Here is a 21,197-nt window from a genome sequence, read left to right as displayed (position 1 = left end):
GCCGCGCCCGCCGCCGGCCCCGCCGAGCCGGCGGCGCCCCCGCGGAGCCCGAGCGCCCCCGGCGGCGCGCCCACCCCGGGGCAGAACAACCTCAACCGGCCCGGGCCCCAGCGCGCCACCAGCGTGAGCGCACGCGCCTCCATCCCGCCGGGGTAAGACGGGCCCCCGGGCGCAGGGTGGCTGCCCTCCGGGGCTAGGAGCGCAGAATCGCAGTGATCCTAACAGTCACAAGCAGTATCTAGCATCTAGTAGGTGTTCACTTTGTGCCAAGCGTTAATTAAGCACCTTAACGCGCTCGGGGACGCTACGTACGAGGTAGGTACCAGCATCACCCCCAATTGACGCATGAGAACGCCCAAGCACGGGGGGTGGTTCCTAACGACCCCCAGGATCCCATGATTCACAAGCCCGGGGGCCACAGCAGCAGTCATGGTGCGAGCTCCGTGTGTATCCCTTGCTCAACTATCTGCCGCACCTCACTCACAATCCAGACGGTTCTATCATGCCCAGGTTGCAGGTGGGGAGGCCGAGGCTGGGAGAGGCATGTTACCTTCTGACAGTCACCCGGCTGGAGAGCAGGGCTCGGAATTCCGAGCCAGGCGGATTCCAGAGACTGTGTTGTCTTGGAAGTTTTAGAGGGTTCTTGCCTCTCCCCCAAGTCTCACGTCCATCTCGTGTGGAGGCTCCAACAAGCACCAGCCACTTGTTCGGAATATTTCCCCGATAGGCCACACCTGAAGTATCCCTGTTACTCTGGGCTGATACTGTGGTTTTCGGGGGTGGGGGGTGGCTCTGGAGACTCCCCGGTGGCCTGGGGCAGTGGCAGCAAGGGGTGGTGGACGAGGAGAAGTCAGGCGCGCAGGAGCCACCCTCTCTGCTCTTGTTTAGCCAGAGCAGCCCTTTCAGGAATCTCCTATGAATTGGCTTTCCCAGCAGGATTTCACTGAGGAAATCCCCCCGGGTGAGGGCATCCCGGGCCCCAGGATAGGGACCCAGCGACAGTCTGTCAGCTGCCTGCCCTAGAGCCCTGACTCCATCAGTCTCAGCCTGACGGAGTGGGAATGAAAAGGAGGAGCAAAGACCTTGACCTTGAGACAGACCAGAGGGAAATGACTGGGTGGGGTGTGGGCCGTGGTGCCCAAGAGGAGGGGTGGGCACCAAGAGCCAGCTGTGCTTCTCTCACCGTGGCATGATCCAGGGAAGACCAGCAAAGGTCAGATCTGGATAGAACCTTTGAGGTCTCCACCTGCAGGCTGGAGAAGGGACGGGACCCTAAAGCTGGCTGCCTCGTCTGCCTTCTGTCCCTTTGAAAGTGACTGCTTGGGTTCAGACGCCCTCTCAGCCACGTCTGAGTTATGCGGTCTGGGGCGCGCATCCTTCCCCTTCACTGAGCCGCAGCCTCATCACCTGGCAAATGGGAGCAGGATGTCCATTGTGTGGGGACGCTGTGGACCTGAACGATAGTTGGCACCCAGGGAGAGGGTTGGCGTGGGGGCAAGAGAGCCGCCGTGGGGGCTCGGAGCAGTGAATTACTCCTGATTCTTCGGGTGGCTTGCAGGAGCTGCCTCCTGCCTCCTCACCCTTCCCTGCGCCTTCCCTTCAGGTCGTTCCTGCAGGGTAAGAGGGAGGGCCATGGGGACAAGCAGAGGTGCACCCCGTGTGGCCCGGTGCCAACAGAGAGGAGCCCCATGGAGGTCAAAAGTCCTCTCGGGGAGGCATTGCAGGAGGGACTCACCCACTTGGGGTCATGGGACTGGAGTGTTCCTTGTAGGTAGCAGCCTGGCTCTGTTATGAGAAAGGAGGGCTGGCAAGCCCCCAAATGACAGCAAGCGTAGTCAGCAAGCTGAAGTGGGTGTGGAGGGGGCAGGACCAGGGAAGTTCAGGGACCTCGGCAGCAAAAATTTGAGAACCTTCTCTCTGGGGCTGTATTGTTGTAACCCACTAATGGCTTATGAAATCAAAAGGTTGTAACCAGATTTTTCTTGGAAGGGAATAGAATGGAATGGAGTGGAATGCGATAGAATAGAATAGAATAGAATAGAATAGAATAGAATAGAATAGAATAGAATAGAATAGAATAGAATAGAATAGAATAGAATAGAATATGCAAGCATATATCCTACATAGTGATCGTAAGAATTGGTCCAGGAACGTTTTGCATCACTTTTACCATGTGTTCAGTGGATTTCCAGGTGAAGTGGATTTCTTAGTCACTGATGAACTTTGTGCAATCCAGTGTTTCAGAGCTGGCTGGGAATTACTCAGCTTTTATTGCTCAGTATTAATTCTCCAAGTATGTACCGTGGGTGTGTGTTCACAGAACTGAACAAGACACGTGGGGCCCAGAGTGATGGGGAGACAGACATACAGCAAGTAAATGAGTAAATGAACACAATCGCTGGAGAGAGAGGGAAGCGCTTGGAGGTATGGGGACAGGGTGGTATGATCGAGAGGGAATGGTGGGGGGGGTCAGGGAAGACCCCTCTGAGGAGGTAGCCAGATCTGGAAAAAGGCTGTTCCAGATTGAGGGAATAGCATATGCAATTCAGCGGGGCTTGGAGAACATGGTACATTCAGGGAAGGACATCTCAGGTAGTGGCCCTGCAGGTGCAAAGGGGTGGGGGTAGGAATGTGGCCAGCAGGTTCTGGGGACTGTACAAGGATGGAGGTTTCCTGCTGGAACAGTAGGTGCTGAGAATTTTCCCAAATGGGGGTATAGAGCGAGATTGTGTGGAGCCTTAGGGGAGCCTGGGCTTTTTGCTACCAACAGTAGGGAGCTATAGAGTGTGCTTGAGCTCAAGAGGGCTATGGAGAGAAGAAGAATTTCTCCTTGGGAGTGCTGTGCTGATCATTGACCATGTCCTCCCGTGACCTGCTGGAACTCCGTTCCCCCAGCCATGCGCCCCTACCCAGGGTGTACTGGGTGTGTACTCCCCCTGGGAGCCATTTGTTACCCTCTCTGAGAACAGACATTGGCCTGGAAAGGGGGGGGTGGAAACTGTCAAGGGCTTTCTCACCCCTCCCCAGCCATGCAGACCCTGCCCAGCCAGATAAGCCTGTGTCAAGGCCCCCTCCCCTCCCCTCCAAGGAACCCCAGCTAAAAATACTCTGTGTGGCTCAGAGTGGGGTGTGAGCCCAGGACCTGTGGGGTCTGCCTTGGAATGAGGGGGTGTGAGGAAGGCGGGTGGGGGTAGCCGACCCTGGTTCCTCCCGGCTGAAGCCTCTGTTGCCAGGGCACAGCCTATGAGGGGAGGCAGATGGGGGTCTCTGAGGAGCCAGGCAGCCAGCCCCCCAGGCTTCGCCCTGGTCCCCCACACCCCTGAGCCCTCATGGCCTTCCACATGGTCTCTCTGACTCTATGTTTATGTGTCCAGTTTCCTCTTTGTGAAGACAGCAGTCCTAGGTTAGGGCCCGCCCTAAAGTCCTCAGACCTCATTCTAATCCCCTCTGCGAGGACCCGCTCTCCAAAGTGTCCGAGGCACTGGGGGTAAGGACTTCAACATTGGAGTTCTAGGGGGACACAGCTCAGCTGATAACAGTATCTCTATGTATGGGTCTCCGTGTCTCTCTGTCCATCTGTCTGTCTGTGGTTCCCCTCGGCCACCTTTCCTTTCCCTTCCTGCCCCCTTCTCTGCACTTCCTTCTGTCCCACAGGACTGACACAGACCCCGAGTCCAGTCCTTTCCTGGCTGGGTGACCTTGGGCGCATGGCTTCGCCTCCCTAGCCTCAGTTTCCCTCTCTGCCAAACGGAGCTAAAACCACTGCCACTCATGTGTGGCGGCTCAGCAGGGCCCATGGCGTGCAAAGCTTTAATATTGCCCGCCCCATATGATCACTTCCCAGCCGCATCTCAGCCCCGGGTGGGGACTAGGACGGGAGAGGGGCCCTGACTTGCCCAAGGGCACACAGCCTGTGGGGCCAGAGCGGGCCCCTGGCCTGGGTACTTTTCCACTGCCCCTGTGTTGGGGCAGGGAGCCAGCTGGCAGTCCGGGCCTGGGGGACACACAGGGGTGGGGGAAGATCCGCCCTGTCTCCTGGGAGGGCAGCGTCCAGCACTTTGGAACGGAGCTGCGGGGCAGACTCAGAGTTTCCACCCCACGTGGTGGAGGGGAGAGAGGGGACAGCTGCAGGCCTGTTTCCATTTACTGAGCACTTGCTTTGTCCCAGGCCTCATTTCACGGCCTCTACACACGTTGCCTGTCTGAATGCCCACAGAAACCCCACGCGGCGAGTCCGATTTTCCCCACTCTTCACGTGAAGAAACGAGGCTCCGAAAGGCTGACACTTGCTCAAAGTCCCCTAGTTGGGTGTGTGATTCGAAATTCCCAGTCAGCCAGGGTACCGGGGTGCCCTATCCCCCTGCCTGTCCACCCCAGGTTTCCTGCCAGGGTCCCAGAGACCCGGCCTGATCGCACAGGGCGTCAGCCCTGGGGCGAGTGGCCGGGCCCCGCTTCGGCCCCCTGCCTCACTGTGTGACCCCAGTGGGACTCATTGCCCCCTCTGGTCCCCAGTTACTGCACCTGTGATGCGGGGCCGCCGTCCAGCATGAGGCCAGATGTCAAAGTGCCTGTGTTTCTGAGCCTGCACGCACCGTCTACATGGCCCGCCAGCAGCAGGAAGGGGTGCTTCTCCCGTTCATCCCCAGCAGGCTTGCACACCACGCCAACCTGAGCGGTGCCCTAGCAATGCCCCCTCTGGTTCTTCGTGAGCCTGAGAACCTCTTCTGTTTGCTTGCTGCCAGTGGTTCCTTCTTTCGCCAATTACTTGTCTATTCCTTTTGCTTATCCTTCTCTTGGGCTATTTATTTCTTCCTTATTGATTTGCACATGTTCCTTGTGTGTTAAGGGTCTTAACCCTTTATCTGTCGTCTTTTTATCTGTCACAGTTTGCTGCTTCTTTTGACCTTCTTTATAGCCTTATGTTCACCTGTTTTTAAATGAATTAGCCCATATATATCGAGCAACTACTGTGTGCAAGGCATTGTTTGGGGCCCTGGGGATGCAACAAGGAAAAAGCAGATAATCCCTCCCCTCCCGGAACCACAGTCTAGTGAGAGACAAACAGTAAACGAAATAAATAAATTCTAGAATGTGGTCCAGAGAGGAGTAACTACTGCTGAAGGAACATAAAGAGTGGGCAACACATAAGGACTGATGAGAGGGATGTGATTTTAAATAAGGAGGTCACAAGAGGCCTCCCTGAGAATGTAACATTTGAGCAAAGACTAAAGGAGGTTAAAAAGCAAGCGACGCAGAGAACTGTGGGAAGAGCATTCCAGACAGAGGGAGCAGCTTGTGCAAAGGCCCTGAGGCAGGAGCAGGCCTGGTATGTTTGAGGAGGTCGGTGTGGCTGGAGAGGCTGCAGGGGGTGGGGTGGGGGGTCAGAGATGAAATGGGGCCAGTCCTCTAGGGCCCTGAGACTGTGGGGGGTCTTGGGCTTTGATTCTGAGTGAAATGGAAGCCCGCGGTGTTGTCAGCTGCAGAGAGACGGGTGTGACTTTGTTGTAACAGGTTCCCTCTGGATATTGAGAATATGCCGCAGGTGGGGCTGATGCAGGAGGCAGGAGCCCATCTGGAGGTGGGCTTTGATATTGTCGGTGTATTTGGGTGTTTTCCTCCTGTTTTTTACTTCCACAGTGATTTTACGTTTTCATTTTAAAGAATTCAAATTTGGTTCTTCAGTTAATAGGTATTACATTTCAATGCTTCAAAACCAACAAAGTACTGAAAAGTACACCATGAAAAGTCTCACCCTCACCGTGTCCCCCCATCGGGCCTGTGGCCTGCCCACCCTCCCCCTTTTCCTGGCCTCACTGGTGTGCAGTCTTCCCTCCCTCCAAGCGCCTCACCACAAGGTCAAACCAAACACCCCCACGCCCCAGACCTGAAGCACTTCCTGCCCTGCTCCCTGGGAGGCCAAACCACACACTCCTGTCTGCATGTGGCTGCCCCAGGCCGTGGGAACCGCCAGCCCAGCCCTCCCCTCCCCTCCCCTGCCCAGGTTCCCCTGACAGAGCCCTGCTCTAGGGGGCTGGGAGCCCAGGGGGTTAAATGAGAGTGATGCTCTCCCCCATCGAGAGGCTTTCCCCCAGGCCTCTCGATAAATCTGGCCCTAAGTGGCAACCAGACCCCCAAAAGTCTCTCTAGGGGACTTTTCACCCTTTATTCCCTAGGAGTGGACAGGGGCAGGGATGAGAGGTCCCATCGGACAGAGGGGAAACTGAGGCCCACAGAAGCTCAGAGCTTGTCCAGGCAGAATGGGGAAATGAGCAAAGGCCTCCAGACAGCCGCCATTGATGGCCTGTGGTTTTGCTGGGCCCGGGGAGCACCCTGGAGCTCACTGTGATGTCCTCAGCCCCAGGCCCTGCAGAGGGGGGTGGGAGTGGAGACTTGGCTGGCCTCAGGTACAGGTGGAAGGGGCACTGAATGGGGGCAGGTAAGGGGAGCAGGCCCAAGGAACTTGGGGGATCCCCAGGGGCTGTTCAACTTCCTTCTCCCATGACATGGCGCTTTCACTTCTGCCTGTTACTTACCCACTTGGAACCCAACTGACTGAAGCTGGAGCCTCCCAAGGTCCCCCAAGGGACCTTGAAGATTCTGCTCAGCTTGAGAGTGCTGTGATGGATTAGTGATGTCTGCCACAGGTAGGAGACAAGAAGTAGTGGTTTGCATACTAAATATTGTTCTTGCCATCCATTTACAGATAGCCCTGGAGAAGAGGAAGGATTTTTTTTTTTTTTTATAAGACAAAGGAAGAAAGGAGGTAGGGGAGACCTAGACATATTGAGGTCCTTAGAGTTTTGCCTACACTAGAACTCTTTTGAAGTGCCAGGTGTCCTGACAGCCCCTGAGGCCCAATCAGGGGACCTGGAAACCATCACCGAGAATGGGACATGCCTGGCGTCTATCCAGGGTGTGGCGGCAGGGGGCAGACAGGGAGGCCAGATGTGGGCAGAGGGATGGAAACGCAGTTGGCCTAAAGGGAATGTCCATGTGGCTTCCTTCTTCCCTGGGGTCCTGAACTCCCCTTTATGCCTGGGATAGAGAGAGGGTTAGCCAGAGCAAGCACATGGGTCCACTCGTATAGCTGCTCATGCAGCCTACCTGGGCCTGAGCCAGCTCCTGGGTCCAGGTCAAGAACTTCAGCCCACCTGTAGGGTCTGGTGGGCTCAGAAAGCTTGCTCAACTCCAGATGGCCCCACAGATCCGCCTTGTGGGGTCAGCCCTGGCCTCTGACTCAGAAGCTCCAGGAACCAGTGCCAGGTGCACCACTAGCCAGCTGGGTGACCTTAGTGAAGTCACTTCCCTTCTCTTGGCCTCAGTCCCATCATCCATAAAACAAATGACAAACAGATTTCATCTCGTGCACCATCTCTGCTTGAAAGGTTACGTCTTCCAGGAGCATTCTTGAGGAGGAGTCTGAAGTTGCATTTTGGCTTAGTAGAAAGGAGTGCTGAGATCGATTGGTGATGCCTGCCATGGGTGCAGGATTGGTAAGAGTACTACACACGCCATGTATCTGCCATCCCTGCTTCAACCTTGTCTCACGGGGGATGTTGGTATTAGAACTGCTGTTTCTAAGGGCACTATGGGTTCTCTGGAGGGACCACAGACCTAGCAGGCCAATTTCTCCTTTGGTTCAACTCTTCCATTCAGTACTTCTTGAGAACCCATTTGCATGGAGTTTCATCTGCAATCCTAGGGCCCCAGGGCTGGTTCAAACACATTTCTAGAAGCTCACAACCTGGCGCAAGAGACAGAAGTGGAACCATAAAACCAGAAAGCAAGATAAAATGTCTGTATCCTAAAAAAAAAAAAAGAGAGAGAGAGAGAGGGAGAAACATGGTCCCTTGGGAATTAAAAGGGGGTGGCTATGAATCTACTTGAGGTAGATCAGAAAAGACCTCAGGAAGACAGTGGCTTTTGAACCTGTCTTCAAAGAACAGATGTGAATTGGGAATAGACAGTAGGGACAGGCAGGAGGAACAGTGTGGCAGAGGTGCCCAGGCAGGAAAAGGGCAGGGAACAGTGTGAGGAACAGCAGCTAGGAAAATCTCACATTATCTCACCCTGCCTTTGACCATTGCCTTCCAACCAGCATAGATATGAAGCATCTCTGCTCTTCCTTGGCAAGGAGGAAACCTAAACACCCCACCCCTCTTTCCCAGACTAATCCCAGGGGTTTTTCTCTCAGACAGAGCCTCCTGCCTGGGCCGCTAAGCCATAGTGAGGGAACTTGGTTCTGTCATATGGCTAAGAGCACAGACTCTGGAGTCTGACAGCCTGGGCTGGAATCCTGGCTCTGCCACTGGAAAATTACTTTAGCTCTCTGGGCCGGAGTTTTTCACTCTCTGTAGACGGATGTCACAGACTTTGGGGTACGATTAGATGAGGGAGTGAAGCAGGACAACAGCATCGGGCCCATAGTACCTGGAATTTTTGACCAGGGAGAACACCCCACTGTCTGTCTCTGTGTGGCACATTCACTAAGACAATTTCTGTGCAATGCCCGGGTTCCCCAAAACCTCACCATGAAACCTCTGCCCCAAGTGGGATGTGGAGCATTTCTGGGAATTTCTCAGGGGATGTTTGCTTTGGTTGTTGGGCAGGATGCCACCTGAGTGTGAGTACTGGCAGAGAAGCTCCAGGGGACTAGAGGCCACAGACGGTGTTTCTCTGGGACACCTGCTTCAAGGCTCACTTCAAATATGTGCAGAGAACCCATGGGGAGAATGCACCTGAGCATGTGCTTGTGAGTCACCTGCTCAGAATGTTCCCACCAAATTCAGCCTCCCTTTCTTCATGCAACAAGTGTTTATCAAACACCTGCTATGTGCTGTATACTAGGGCTGAAGTCAGGTGGTCAAGGAAAGTCTCTCTGAGGAGGTGAACTAGGAGAGCCATTCAGCATCTGGGGGGAAAGCCTTGGGGCAGAGGGCACAGCAGGTGCAAAGGCCTTGACAGGGGACTATGCTCCGGTGGGTGAGAGCCACAGCAGATGTGTCCAGAGAAGAGAGATGGAATGGGTAGGAGATGAGGTCACAGAGGCAGGGAGGGCCTGGTCAGACCAAAGACTTTATAATCAGGTCATGGTTAGTGCTAGGACAATCAATCAGTCAATAAGGTAATGCAAAGACAGAGATTTCTCTGGAGTAAAATGGTAGGGAAGGTCTCTGATAAGGTGACATTTGAGCATAAATCTGTGTTAAGTGAGGGACCAAGGCGTGAGGATATCTGGGGAAGAGCATTCTGGGAGAGAGAGATCAGCAAGTGCAAAGGCCCTGGGGTGGGAATGTGGCTGGTGTGTTCGAGGAACAACACGAAGAGCAGGGAGGCTGGGGTAGAATGGGTGAGGGGTAACCACAGGGGAAACAGAGTTCAAGGGGTAGGTATTGGCTATCTCACATAGGGTAAGGAGGTTGGCTTTTACTCTGAGCAAGGTAGGATCTGTGCGGGGTTGAGGGCAGAGGAAGAACAGGACCTGATGCAGAGGTGGGAAAGACAGCAAGATAACCAGCGTGGCAGTGGGACCCATCTCCACCTTGGGGTGGCCAGGCCTGTCTTCTGGTCAGAGCAGATCTCAAGGGGGCCTGATGGCTTCCTACTACCCTTTGTCAGGCTGGGCCCCAAGAGGGTGGAGCAGAGAGTGCAGGCCGGCCCCCCTTCCGGGAGGCCTGCGGGCAGCAAACTCTTGTCCAGGGCAGGAGGATGTGCTCGCTGACTCGGAGGAAACAGTGCGTCCCACATCAAAAGGGGGCCCCGGGTGGCTCCCACGCTCGGGCATCGTGGGAAACCTGTTACCCTGGGTTCTCTCAGGGGGCCTGCAGATTCAGAGAGGCTGGGGGCTGCCTTCACACTGTTCCCTAGCTCATGATGAGTAAATAAAAACCAGCCCCACTTGTCACACCCTATCCACAACCTTCCCAGGAGCAAGACAAATTTTTGTAAATCGGGCTCTGTGGTTTTTAAGCATTGCCAGAAATTGTAGGGCAGCCGAGATTTAGAAACCTTCCCTTTCTGAGGTGCCCCCCTGCCTAAATCCCAGGCCAAAGACTCAGCAAGACCAAGGTCATGAGCTGGACCAGATGCTGGACATCAGATAGACCTGGGGTAGCGAACTGTCCTCACTGATTAGCAGAGGCTGTGCTGAAGATTCTGCTCAGCTTGAGAGTGCTGTGATGGATTAGTGATGTCTGCCACAGGTAGGAGACAAGAAGTAGTGGTTTGCATACTAAATATTGTTCTTGCCATCCATTTTACAGATAGCCCTGGAGAAAAGGAGGATTTTTTTTTTTTTTTTATGAGACAAAGGAAGAAAGGAGGTAGGGGAGACCTGGACATATTGAGGTCCTTAGCGTTGTGCCTACACTAGAACTCTTTTGAAGGACAGGACAGGGAAGAGGAGAAGCTTGAGGTACATGCCCCTTTGCTTTCCTGTAAGAGTACGGGAAGGGGTGAGATTAGGTGATACCCTGCAGGAAGGTCCTGGAGGATTATGACAGGCCCCAAGAGGGTCAGATGGAAACTCAGCCCCATCTCTTGGGTCCCAGCAGGCTGCTAGAAGGAGGAAATCCTTCTCCACTCACACCCCAGCACCAAACTATGAGCTTTGCATGTTTTAGCTCACTGAACCCTCACAAGGCTTTATCCCCATTACAGATGGGGAAATTGAGGCACAGCACCTTTCTGCACACACACACCTCAACTGACCAGGTGCTGGGAGTCCCATGGTACCTGCCCGCCAGTAGCACCCCCCTCCGGGGCTGTGTTCAGTGGTTCAGGCCACCAAAGTGTTCGATGACCCCGACTCTGCTCCAGACACTCTCCACACCCTCAGAAGGCTCTGGGAGGAGTGTTGCAGGGGACCCAGCTTAAGTCTGTGTTGCTGAGCAGGCAGAGTGGAGAGGCTGTGTGCGGTGATGGGTGCATAGGACTCTGTGCAAAGTGTGGGCCTCCCCAGCCAAGCAGCTGTGTGTCTGTGGGTCTGCACATGTCCCATGTGCAGTGTGGCTGCAGGCGCTGGCTTCTCTTGTCTGATGGCATGCCCTCACGGCGTGTGCATGGGTGCGCCTCCACGTGTAGTGTTTACCATGCAGGAGTGTGTGTGTGCGTCTGAATCCGTGCATGTTTGCGAGGGGTGTGTTCCCTGAGATCCGTCTGTGTGTGTTTTTGGATATATGTGTGCATGGTAAGTGTTCCCTAGTGTGTTGGTGTGTTTGTGGGTCTGCGTGCAAATGTGTGTGGCTTTGTGTTCCCCACGCACATGTATTCTGTGTCTGTGTCTGGGGAAGGAGCTTCCTGGGATGTGTGTGTGTGTGTGTGTGTGTATGTGGGGAGGTACCTGTTCGTGCAGTGTTCTCCATGTTATGTGTGTGTATCTGTGTACTTGTATGTGTGGTGTGTGTACTTGTATGTGTGTTATGTGTAACACTTGTATATGTGTGCTTGGAAATAGAGTGCCTATTCCCCAGGAGTGTGTGTGTGTGTTTCTGGATCCACCGCAGCTGCGCCCAAGCCTGCCAAGCATACCATTTGCTTAAAGATGCTTCCAGCCGGCTGCCCGCGATCGACTGTGCCTGCCAGGGGCCAGTGACCGGGCAGCCCTGGCCAGGCTCAGACCTTAGCAGGCAGGCAAAGGGGGTGGTAGCAGCAACTTCCCCAGCTGTCCCTGCCCCCATCTCTTCCTGCACACCCTCCTGGCACATCTCCCAAGCCCCTCTGGCTCCCCTGGCTTTGAGAACACACGTCTTCATTGAGACTTATCCATCCAGTGCTTCAGCAGCCAGACCACAGTTCACTTATGTAACCCAGCGCTGAAGTTGTGAAGCCTCAGATGGGCACGGTATGCAGATTGCCGCAACCCTTCTCATTCCGCCCTCCCAGCAGCCCTGGGGGTGAGGTATGACTATCCCCATTCTACAGATGAGGAAACAGAGGGTCACAGAGGTTCAGTGACTTGCCCAAGCTTGTCACTGCAATACTTTGATGGTTTCCTCTCCAAGGGGAAGGGAAGATACACTGTGACTCAGTGGGCTGAGGTGCAGAGAGGTGAAACTGCTCAGCCAGGCTTACGCATCAGTGGGGAGTTGGTGATGGGTACTGCCTTTCAAGTCTTTATTAGGTGCCAGGAATTCTGCTGGACCCTTGATGTGCAGAATTTCATGGACTCCTCACAGCAAACATAAGGACAGTGCCATTTTACAGGTGGGAGGCGGGCTTATGAGAGGTACTGTGCTATGTGACACCCAGCCAGTTAGTGCTTGAGCTGAGATATGAGGGCAGCTCTGGCTGATTTCAAAAGCCAGAGCTCTTTGGTGGGGGAGGGCAAAGAGGGGAAGCAGGCTATGGTTTCCTAAGGCCTCTTCATTTGAAGAGGGGCAATGCCTCAATTATAGGAACTGACATCAGTAGATCTTCGAGAGGGGAAAAACATGTTCATTGTAAAATGTCTTTGGAAAACCTGGATTTATCATTCCTAATTACATTTCTTTATGCAGGACTTATCAGAGCCTTCAATGTGCTCATATATGTTGTGAATTTTCAAGGAGACAGTGAAGTGTTTCATAACTTATTTGATCCCCGAATGCCTCTTTCCCAGAACCTTTTATGGGGAGAAATGTTGGAATGGCTACATCATCACTCACAGTTGGGTTTCAGGCACAGTGGCCAGTAGAAGGGAACTGTTGGACCCCAAGCTCTTGCAAGGGAGGCCAGCTGAGGAGTGGGGAAGAAAGGAGTAAGTCTAGGGATCCATTACATTATAACTGGGACAGAGATCCCAATCACACCCCGCCCCATAATAGAAGGGTGTCTATATCCCTGGTGATCATTCTAAATGACGGGGACAGGCACAAAGAGGTCAGAGTATGCCCAGGAGTCAGAATGCAAACCAGGATCCCCTGATCTTCTGGTGTGTGGGGCTACAGTCCAGCTGCGGCCTCTTCTCTCCCCTCAGGGTCCCCGCGCTCCCGGTGAAGAACTTGAATGGTACCGGGCCGGTCCATCCGGCCCTAGCAGGTGAGATCCAGCCCTGGAGGGACAGAAGGGCGGGGCCCACGAGGAGGCGGCCCCACCTGTCAGCCCTGTGACTCCGCCCCCTGGCGGGGCTGGTGGGCGGGGCCCAGAGGAAACGCCCCTACCGTTGGACCCTGACACTGGGGAGGGCGAGACCCTCAGAAGGCATTCCACTCGGCTTCCACCCGCGGTGGGGCCCAGGGGGCCCCTGGCGCATCCTGACCTGAAGGCCCCAGGATTCCTGGGCCGAGCAGGTGGGCGGGGCCTGGGGGGAGGCCTCTGGCGCCCGCCCAAAGGCGGGAGGACGGGGTGGGCGGGGACCAGGTGGGCGCCACGCCCCCTGACGGCCCCGCCCTCTCCCCAGGGATGACCGGGATCCTGCTGTGTGCGGCGGGCCTGCCCGTGTGCCTGACGCGGGCCCCCAAGCCCATCCTGCACCCGCCGCCCGTGAGCAAGAGCGACGTCAAGCCCGTGCCCGGCGTGCCCGGAGTGTGCCGCAAGACCAAGAAGAAGCACCTCAAGAAGAGTACGCCTTCCGCGCCGACCCTGACCCCACTAACCTAACTCTTGACCCCAACTCCTCGGACCCCAACCTCCAATTTGTTCTTAGGACTTAGAACTCCACCTCCATCTCCTGATCTCAGCTCCCTTTCCCCTGACCCCCTCTGCCACCAACTCTGATTGCAGCAACGGCTGAAAGGTGACTCCTGCCAACCCCTCTCTGACCCCTGACCCCATCCTGAGCCAAGCCCTCAGGGGGAGATTCTAGGCACCCTCGAGCCTACCCCGCTGTGTCCTTGCAGGTAAGAACCCCGAGGATGTGGTTCGAAGGTACATGCAGAAGGTGAAGAACCCGCCCGATGAGGTGAGCCCCCGCGGGAGGGTCCTGGCCTGGGCAGAGGGGGCAACCTGGCTTCCCCAGCCCCTGACCTCCCATCTTCTACACCCTCTCCCGTGTTTCTGTGTGTCACAATCTCTCCTCCCAGTTTGGGGGTTCACCTTTTCTCTCTCTCTCTTTTTAAAGATTTTATTTATTCATTTGAGACAGAGATACAGAGAGAGAGAGAGATCATGAGCAGGGGGACAGGCAGAGGGAGAGGAAGAAGCAGACTCCCCACTGAGCCAGGAGCCCGATGTGGGGCTCGATCCCAGAACCCTGGGATCATGACCCGAGCGGAAGGCAGTCGCTTAACCGACTGAGCCACCCAGGCGCCCCAACGCCTTTTCTCTTTTATGCAATGTCTTCTGATAAACAGGTTTAATAGAATCACGTTTCTCAGTCTCCTGATGAGTGACAGTTTTCGTATCTTATTTTCACCCGTATTTTCCACCCCATGTTTAAGTTTTGCTTTCTATAGTTAAGCCTTTAATCCCTCTGGAGGGGGGTGCCAGGGAGCCCTGTCTTCCTCTGCCATGTATCTGCATTCAGTATATGGGAGTGTCCTCTCCCTTTGCCAAATGGGTACCGGAGGCTGGGGCAATCTGCCACCCTTGGGGGCCTCCCAGGGGCAGCGCTGACCTGAGGGTGTCCTGCCCTGGCCAGTCCTCAGTGTCCCTTCTGTGCCCCCGCCCGCAGGACTGCACCATCTGCATGGAGCGCCTGGTCACAGCATCCGGTTACGAGGGCGTGCTTCGGCACAAGGGCGTGCGGCCCGAGCTTGTGGGCCGCCTGGGCCGCTGCGGCCACATGTACCACCTGCTGTGCCTCGTGGCCATGTACTCCAATGGCAACAAGGTGGGCCGCGCGGGCCAGTGGGTGGAGCCAGTGGGTGGGGCGCAGGCGGAGGGGCGGGGCCGGGATACCTGGGGGCCTCACCGCCAGCCTCCCCCCGCCCCAGGATGGCAGCCTGCAGTGCCCCACCTGCAAGGCCATCTATGGAGAGAAGACGGGCACTCAGCCGCCCGGGAAGATGGAGTTCCACCTCATCCCCCACTCGCTGCCGGGCTTCGCTGACACCCAGACCATCCGCATTGTCTACGACATCCCCACAGGCATCCAGGTGAGCCCCCCCCTTCCCGCCCCTCTGGCCTCAACTCCTCTGAACCCTGCAGAGGCCCCCCCACACCTGTCCATGGTTCAAGCACCTGCTCCCCTCCCCACAGGGCCCCGAGCACCCCAACCCAGGCAAGAAGTTCACCGCAAGAGGCTTCCCGCGCCACTGCTATCTGCCCAACAATGAGAAGGGCCGGAAGGTGGGTGCCCTGAGCGTGCAGAGGTGGGGGAGCTGGCCAGGGTCCCCCTCACCCCCAATCCCTGTTTCCTCCCTGCACCAGCATCGACCACTACCTCCTAGTGCGAGTCCAGCCCTGACAGTTGCTTCACACCCCCCATCTCATTTCCAGCTTGGTGAGGTCAAGGTCTTGACCCCATTTTACAGAAGCCTCAGACAGGGCAAGTGACTTTCCCAAGGTCACACAGCTAGTAAGTGGGAGAGCCTAGATTTCAACCCAAGCAGTCCAAGCTCTTCACCACCACACTCCGGATTGTCGGCTTCACTTCCTGTTTTTCAAGAGAAGCCGGATCTCCTGATTTTCATGTAAAATCTCCAGGTTTTTGAACATTGCCAAAGAAGTCACAAAATGGCTATTTACTAAACCAGACACAGCTGAGGGCCTTCAATTTGAGACCCAGATGAAACAGGCAGATAACCTGGAAAGAGCTCTTACTGGGAGTCCATCTAGGGAAGTGACCATGCTGGGCGGCCACTGGTAATGTTGCAGGCTTAGAAGGCATTAAAGGAGCCACAGTGTGGCCAGGGAGGGAGGAAGGCTGGGCTGGGGGAGGAGGGGGCTCCAGCCACAGGGCGGGGCTGCCCGGGCCCTCCCCTCACCCCCGCGCCTGTCCTGGTGCCTACCCGCCAGGTGCTGAGGCTGCTCATCACCGCCTGGGAGCGGAGACTCATCTTCACCATCGGCACGTCCAACACCACGGGAGAGTCGGACACTGTGGTGTGGAACGAGATCCACCACAAGACCGAGTTTGGGTCCAACCTCACAGGCCACGGCTACCCAGACGCTAGCTACCTAGACAACGTGCTGGCCGAGCTCACAGCCCAGGGCGTGTCCGAGGCTGCAGCCAAGGCCTGAGGCCGGAGGCTGCCCACCTTCCCTCCTGCTTGGCCCCCTGGTCCGGCACTTGCCTCCCTCCGCCAGGTGTGTCCTGGTGGCCCAGGTTCAGGGCTGGGGAGGAGCCTGCAGAAGGAGCCAGAAGCTTTCTGGAGATGTGGCTGGAGGTAGTTGGAATATGCTGGGAGGATGGCAGGCCAGCCGGCTCCGACTTGTAGCTTCCCGAGAGGGTGGCAGAGAGAGTACCAGGAACCACAGCAACCTCCCTACCAAAAAGACAGAGCCCCACCCCCTCATGCAAACACACGTGTCCTGTTGAACACATGCACGCACACCCACGTGCCTCTACTTAACCCCAGACTGGGGGGAAGAGACAGAAGACCCCTGTGATACCCCATATGGATTCCCATCTGTGTCTCTATCATATCCGTACAGCTTGTCTGCAGATGGGATTCAGGTCAAACACCTGGGGCCCTGCTGGGGCTCCGAGGGGAAAAGGGCCCTTGGGAAGCTCAGCCTCCCCCCCCCATCTCTGTCACCCATCTCTGCCACCCCCTGATGGGCAGTTGTGGGCCCATGGGGTAGAAGCCCCAGATTAGTCAGCAGGTTAGCAAAGGGGCAGGCCAGAGAGAGGGGGACCAGCGGGATCTTATTTTGTGCTTGTGTCTCTTCATCCTTCTGGGACTCTGACGTCCTTCTCCCCTCCCATCCCCAGGCCTTATGTCTGTCCCAGATAAAGCACTGTTCTCCTTTCCTCCCCACCCCATCCTCTCCACCAAATCGCTCCCAAACATCAAGATCCAAAGGCTGAAGCTTCTGGCTTCAGGAGCAAGACGAGGAGGCCTAGCTTAGGCCAGCAGGTCTAAAAAGCAGACCGGACAGCAAAGAGTCCATTTCCCTTTCCTTGGGAGTGGGCAGTGGGGAGGCTGATGGTCTTGGCCAACCAGGGGCCTGTTGCCCAGGCAACTCACCAGCTCCGCCTCTGTTGATTGGCTGCCACGGTGGAAGTCAGCCAAGATTTAAAGGGACGCAAGCAATTGCTCTTTTGAAAACCTACCAGTCCCACTGTGGGTGGAGAAATAAATGGTCTTTCTCCTCCTCCCTCAGTCTTTTCCCGCCAAGGGGGGGGGGGGGGGGGGGTGGCTCTGTTCCTGGGGGACTCTGGCCCACCCCATCGGGGAGCTTACAACAAAATGATGACCCCAGGACCATTGCCCCTCTCAGCCTTGGGCAGCAGGAGATTGAGGGTCCCCATAATTCTCTTGTCTTGGGGTACGCAGGGAGTGTGAAGGTGACAGAGGCAGACCCTCCCAACCCTAGTCCCCAAGAGGGCAGGGCTGAAGGTGCTGTTCTCAAGCACGGCACAAGACAATGCACACAGCTGCTGCCCGGTACAGTACTGGGAATGAGGGACTTGGGCTGGGAGCTGAGAGCCAACGGGAAAACATGGAGGAGCTGGGATACACCGTGACTGGCTCCTCGAGCCCCAGCCCCTGCCCTAAGGCAAGAGGGCCCGGTTCTGTCTAGGGACAGATCCCAGGATCTGCAACAAGCTTCCCATCAGCTCGGCAGCATCCCAGGATGCTGGGTGGCTGTGGCGGATGCTGTGGCTCCAGGCGACCCCTGCTGGCCACACTTGGGATAGCGCCGCATCTTTCCGGGTCCCCCTTATCTCCAGATATGCTTTGGTTTTTGTCCCACACTCTAGTCACACGAAACCAGAAATGAGTCCTTGGAGGCCCTTCCAGTTCTGCCAGTTGGGTGTTCCCAAATATTTTACCCTCTATGATTCATTCTCAAACAAAATCTCACTTCAAACCTTACTATACATAATTGCCCAGCCCCATGATCATCAAATCCTGTGTTCGACCATATCACCGGGGGATCTTGTTAAAAATCCTGATCCCTGTGCCCACACTCCCTCAGATTCTGATTTAGTAAATCTGGGTGGGGTCCAACAATCTGAATTTCTAGCAGACAACCTAGGGGGTGAGTTTTGAACCACAGTCTAAGAAACCCCTCCCTGGCTCCCAAGCCAGCCCCGTGTAACCCAGTTTGACAACCACACATCTAGACACTCCCTCCTTATTTTATACAGCATGAACTGAGGCTCAAAGAGGGGATCAGAACCTAGCACAAGGTCTCCCAGGATCCAAGGATCTGAGTCTGGCACACTGGGGTCCAAGCCTCCGTTATTCCCGAGGGAACCTGATTCTGGAAGCTTGTGGTTAGGACTCTCAGCCAAGGCAGGGTTCAGGAGGATCAGTAAGGTTACACGGATTGGCAGACATGAAAACAGGAAGGGCTGAGCCTCTTTAGTGCCTGTCTGGGGCAACAAGGCCACGTGGGTATCGGGGATTCACGTACAGCTGTATCCAGCAGCTCAGGACCAGGCTGGCTTGGTCGGTGTGGGCAGAGGCCAGTCTGGTTTAGCAGAGACCTTCCGCTGAGCCGAATGAGTCGGACTCCTTATCCCATCCACGCCCATCTGCCTCAGCCCAGAGACTGAGATTCATTCAGTACAAAGGCCAGCCCCCCGCCAGAGGGCTTCCATGCCCGGGGTTCTGGACTTAGGGCACAGAGACTAGGAGATCTCCAGAAGCCTCCACCCTACAGCATCAACGAGGTATAGGACAGCCTCAAGGGGCCGGGGTGCACTGAGAAGGGCCCGCTGGCTCCTTCCACCTCCTTCCAGGCTGGCTCTGGCATCTCCTCAGTGCCCAAGGGGGCCCAGGGCTGCCTTCTGCTGCTCCCGCTGCTGGAACTCTTCATGGGCTCTGTCCAGATCTTCGAGCACCTCCAGCAGGCGGGCGGCTGCCTCTCTTTGCCGGGCCAGGGCATTGGGACAGGCCCCTGTGAGGGAGACAAGGAGCCGCGGGGGATCAGCCAGGCCAGGGCGGGCTGCCATAACCCAGACCCCACGGTTTTCTCAGGCTCCAGGCTGGCCCTATGCCCTGAGGGCCCACACACTCCGTCCCGCCACTCACCACACCTGCTGGTGAACTGCGAAGGGGAGAGTTGTGGGGAAGGACATAGGAGTGGGCTCAGCAAGTTATGGCAGGGGACAGAGACGGCGAAGAAAGGGGACCTCCTTAGCCCCTTACCTTCCATGGCCCCGGAACTCTTCTCTGCATCTGCCTCTGGGCTTGAATCTGTGTTGGGATCCTCCTGGAATTTCATCCTGGAAGTTGAAAGGGAGAAAGACAGGTTGGTCCCTGATTCCCAATCTTGGTCTCCACCCCAGAGATTCTCTGCTGGTTGCAGGAGACGTGACTGGCTCCCACTAGTCACCATCACCACCACCACCATCACATCAAATACTTAAGAGTGCCAGACACTATTATAAACCCTTCACATGTATTAACTCATTTAAGTATCACAAAAAAATGTATCCAAGGTAGGTACTTACTGTTGGATCCGTTATACAGTCCAGACACAAAGAGGTAATGTAACTTGCCCAAGGTTGCACAGCATAATAACTGTTACCATGTATTGAAAGCTGTGACCAGGCATCTACAAAATGCCTCACCTGTATTAGCTCATTTGACCACTCAGGACAACCCCATGAGGAAGGTACCGTTATTATCCCTATTTTTCCGATGAGGAAACAGAGGTACAGAGAGGGTAAGCAATGTGCCTGAGATCACACAGCCAGTAAGTGGCTAGCCCAGAATTCGAAGCCAGGCAGGCCAGCTTCAGAACCCACTCTAGAAGGAGCTGGAAAAAATCGGTCACTGAATAGGGGTGAAGTCCACCAGGAAGGAAAAGGAACGCATCCAAGGTCTGTACCCATGTCTCAAGGGACCCGGATATTAAAAGATCCAAGACCCACTTCTGCATTGGGGCCTGCCTGAGGACGCCTCCCAGTCCCCCGCTTGAGCCTGCACACCGTGCACCGGGAAGCTCAGCTGAAGCGGACGGAAAGAATGAATAAATGAACATGGGAGGCCATGCTGGGCAGGTGGCCTGGCTGGTCATCGCGGGGGAAGTGGGCTGGGCAGGGGCACCCACCTGAGCTGGTCCCGCCCCAGGAGCAGCCGCCGATACACCATCTGGATCTCAGCGTCGGGATCCAGCGGGTCGCTCCAGTCCCCCAGGGTGACGGCCGAGTGTGTGCGGCTGCAACCAGCAGCTGAGGGGGACACAGCGCCATCAGGACTGCTTCCCATTGCCCCTTCCAAAAGTCCCCACAGCAGATGGTCCCCAAGCCCCGACCCTTCTGCCTCTAAAATCCCTCTTCCAACCTACTACTTCCATCAAGCCCCACTGCCTCCAGTCCCGCCCAGCAGAACGGTAGCCTCACCTCCCTCTAGCCTCCTCCCACAGTCCAGCCTCCAGCCACGCAGACCCTTTTCAATCCTTCAGCCCTCCCTGTGCCACCTCCAGGCCTTTGCCCGTGCTCTTTGCTCTGCCTACGACACTTCCTTACCCCATCCCTGTCTCCAACTTCGTTGCTTAACGCCTCCTCTTCTCAGGTCACATCTAAACAGCACCTCCTCCAGGAAGCCCTCCTTGATCTCCTACTCTGGGGCTGGGTCAGAGGCATGCTCTGGAGTCTCAAAAGCCTCATTTTAGTACTTAGAAGACTGTATTACAATTGTCTGGTTATTCACTTGTCTTCCTCCAGAGCAAACCTGATGTCTGTGTACCACTAGGTGCTTGGCACATAGTAGGTGCTTAAAAAATAATACCTCACATGTAATGAGCACTATGTGCTCAGCAGTGTTCTAAGGGCTTTGTGTATATCAACTTACTCAATCCTCCCAACAACCCCAGGAGGCAGGTACTGTCATCAACCCCATTTCCCGCTTCAGGAGACTGAGGCATACAGAGGTTAAGTAACTTGCCCCAGGTTGCACAGCAGCCAGACGAAGGTGGGACAACTGCTGATCGACAGGTGGGGAGGACGGAACCTGGGCCCACCCTGCCCCCTCACCTGAGCGCTCAGCCTGGAGGCAGCAGGTCCAGCGCGAGCTGCGGAAGGCACCGGGGTGGCAGGCGGCCAGCTTGTCCGGGTTGGGGGCACTGGCCTTGCGCAGAGCCGACAGCCACTGGTTGAGCTCGTTCACATTCTGCAGGGAGCCCGGGGGTGCGGGGGGACAGTCAGGGGTGGGAAC

At 55.9% G+C, this 21,197-nt stretch overlaps 2 protein-coding genes across 2 annotated transcripts in view; one reads left to right on the top strand and one right to left on the bottom strand.

The window, feature by feature from the left end:
- Positions 1–16,101, top strand: part of DTX1 (deltex E3 ubiquitin ligase 1) — a 33,960-nt gene extending 17,859 nt beyond the window's left edge. The window contains exons 3-10 of the mRNA XM_044921127.1: positions 1–152; positions 12,956–13,017; positions 13,379–13,540; positions 13,818–13,879; positions 14,591–14,749; positions 14,853–15,014; positions 15,118–15,207; positions 15,877–16,101. The exon at positions 1–152 is cut by the window's left edge and continues 31 nt beyond it. Coding sequence (XP_044777062.1) covers positions 1–152; positions 12,956–13,017; positions 13,379–13,540; positions 13,818–13,879; positions 14,591–14,749; positions 14,853–15,014; positions 15,118–15,207; positions 15,877–16,101 — 1,074 coding nt within the window. The remainder of the gene's footprint in view (positions 153–12,955; positions 13,018–13,378; positions 13,541–13,817; positions 13,880–14,590; positions 14,750–14,852; positions 15,015–15,117; positions 15,208–15,876) is intronic.
- A 2,692-nt stretch (positions 16,102–18,793) lies between these two features.
- Positions 18,794–21,197, bottom strand: part of RASAL1 (RAS protein activator like 1) — a 28,613-nt gene continuing 26,209 nt past the window's right edge. Inside the window, 4 exon segments of the mRNA XM_021698559.1 lie at positions 18,794–18,938; positions 19,214–19,261; positions 20,092–20,212; positions 21,017–21,152. Coding sequence (XP_021554234.1) covers positions 18,794–18,938; positions 19,214–19,261; positions 20,092–20,212; positions 21,017–21,152 — 450 coding nt within the window.

The sequence above is a fragment of the Neomonachus schauinslandi genome, chromosome 14 (assembly GCF_002201575.2).
Source record: "Neomonachus schauinslandi chromosome 14, ASM220157v2, whole genome shotgun sequence".
NCBI lineage: Eukaryota > Metazoa > Chordata > Mammalia > Carnivora > Phocidae > Neomonachus > Neomonachus schauinslandi.
This window is presented reverse-complemented; position numbering and strand designations above follow the sequence as displayed.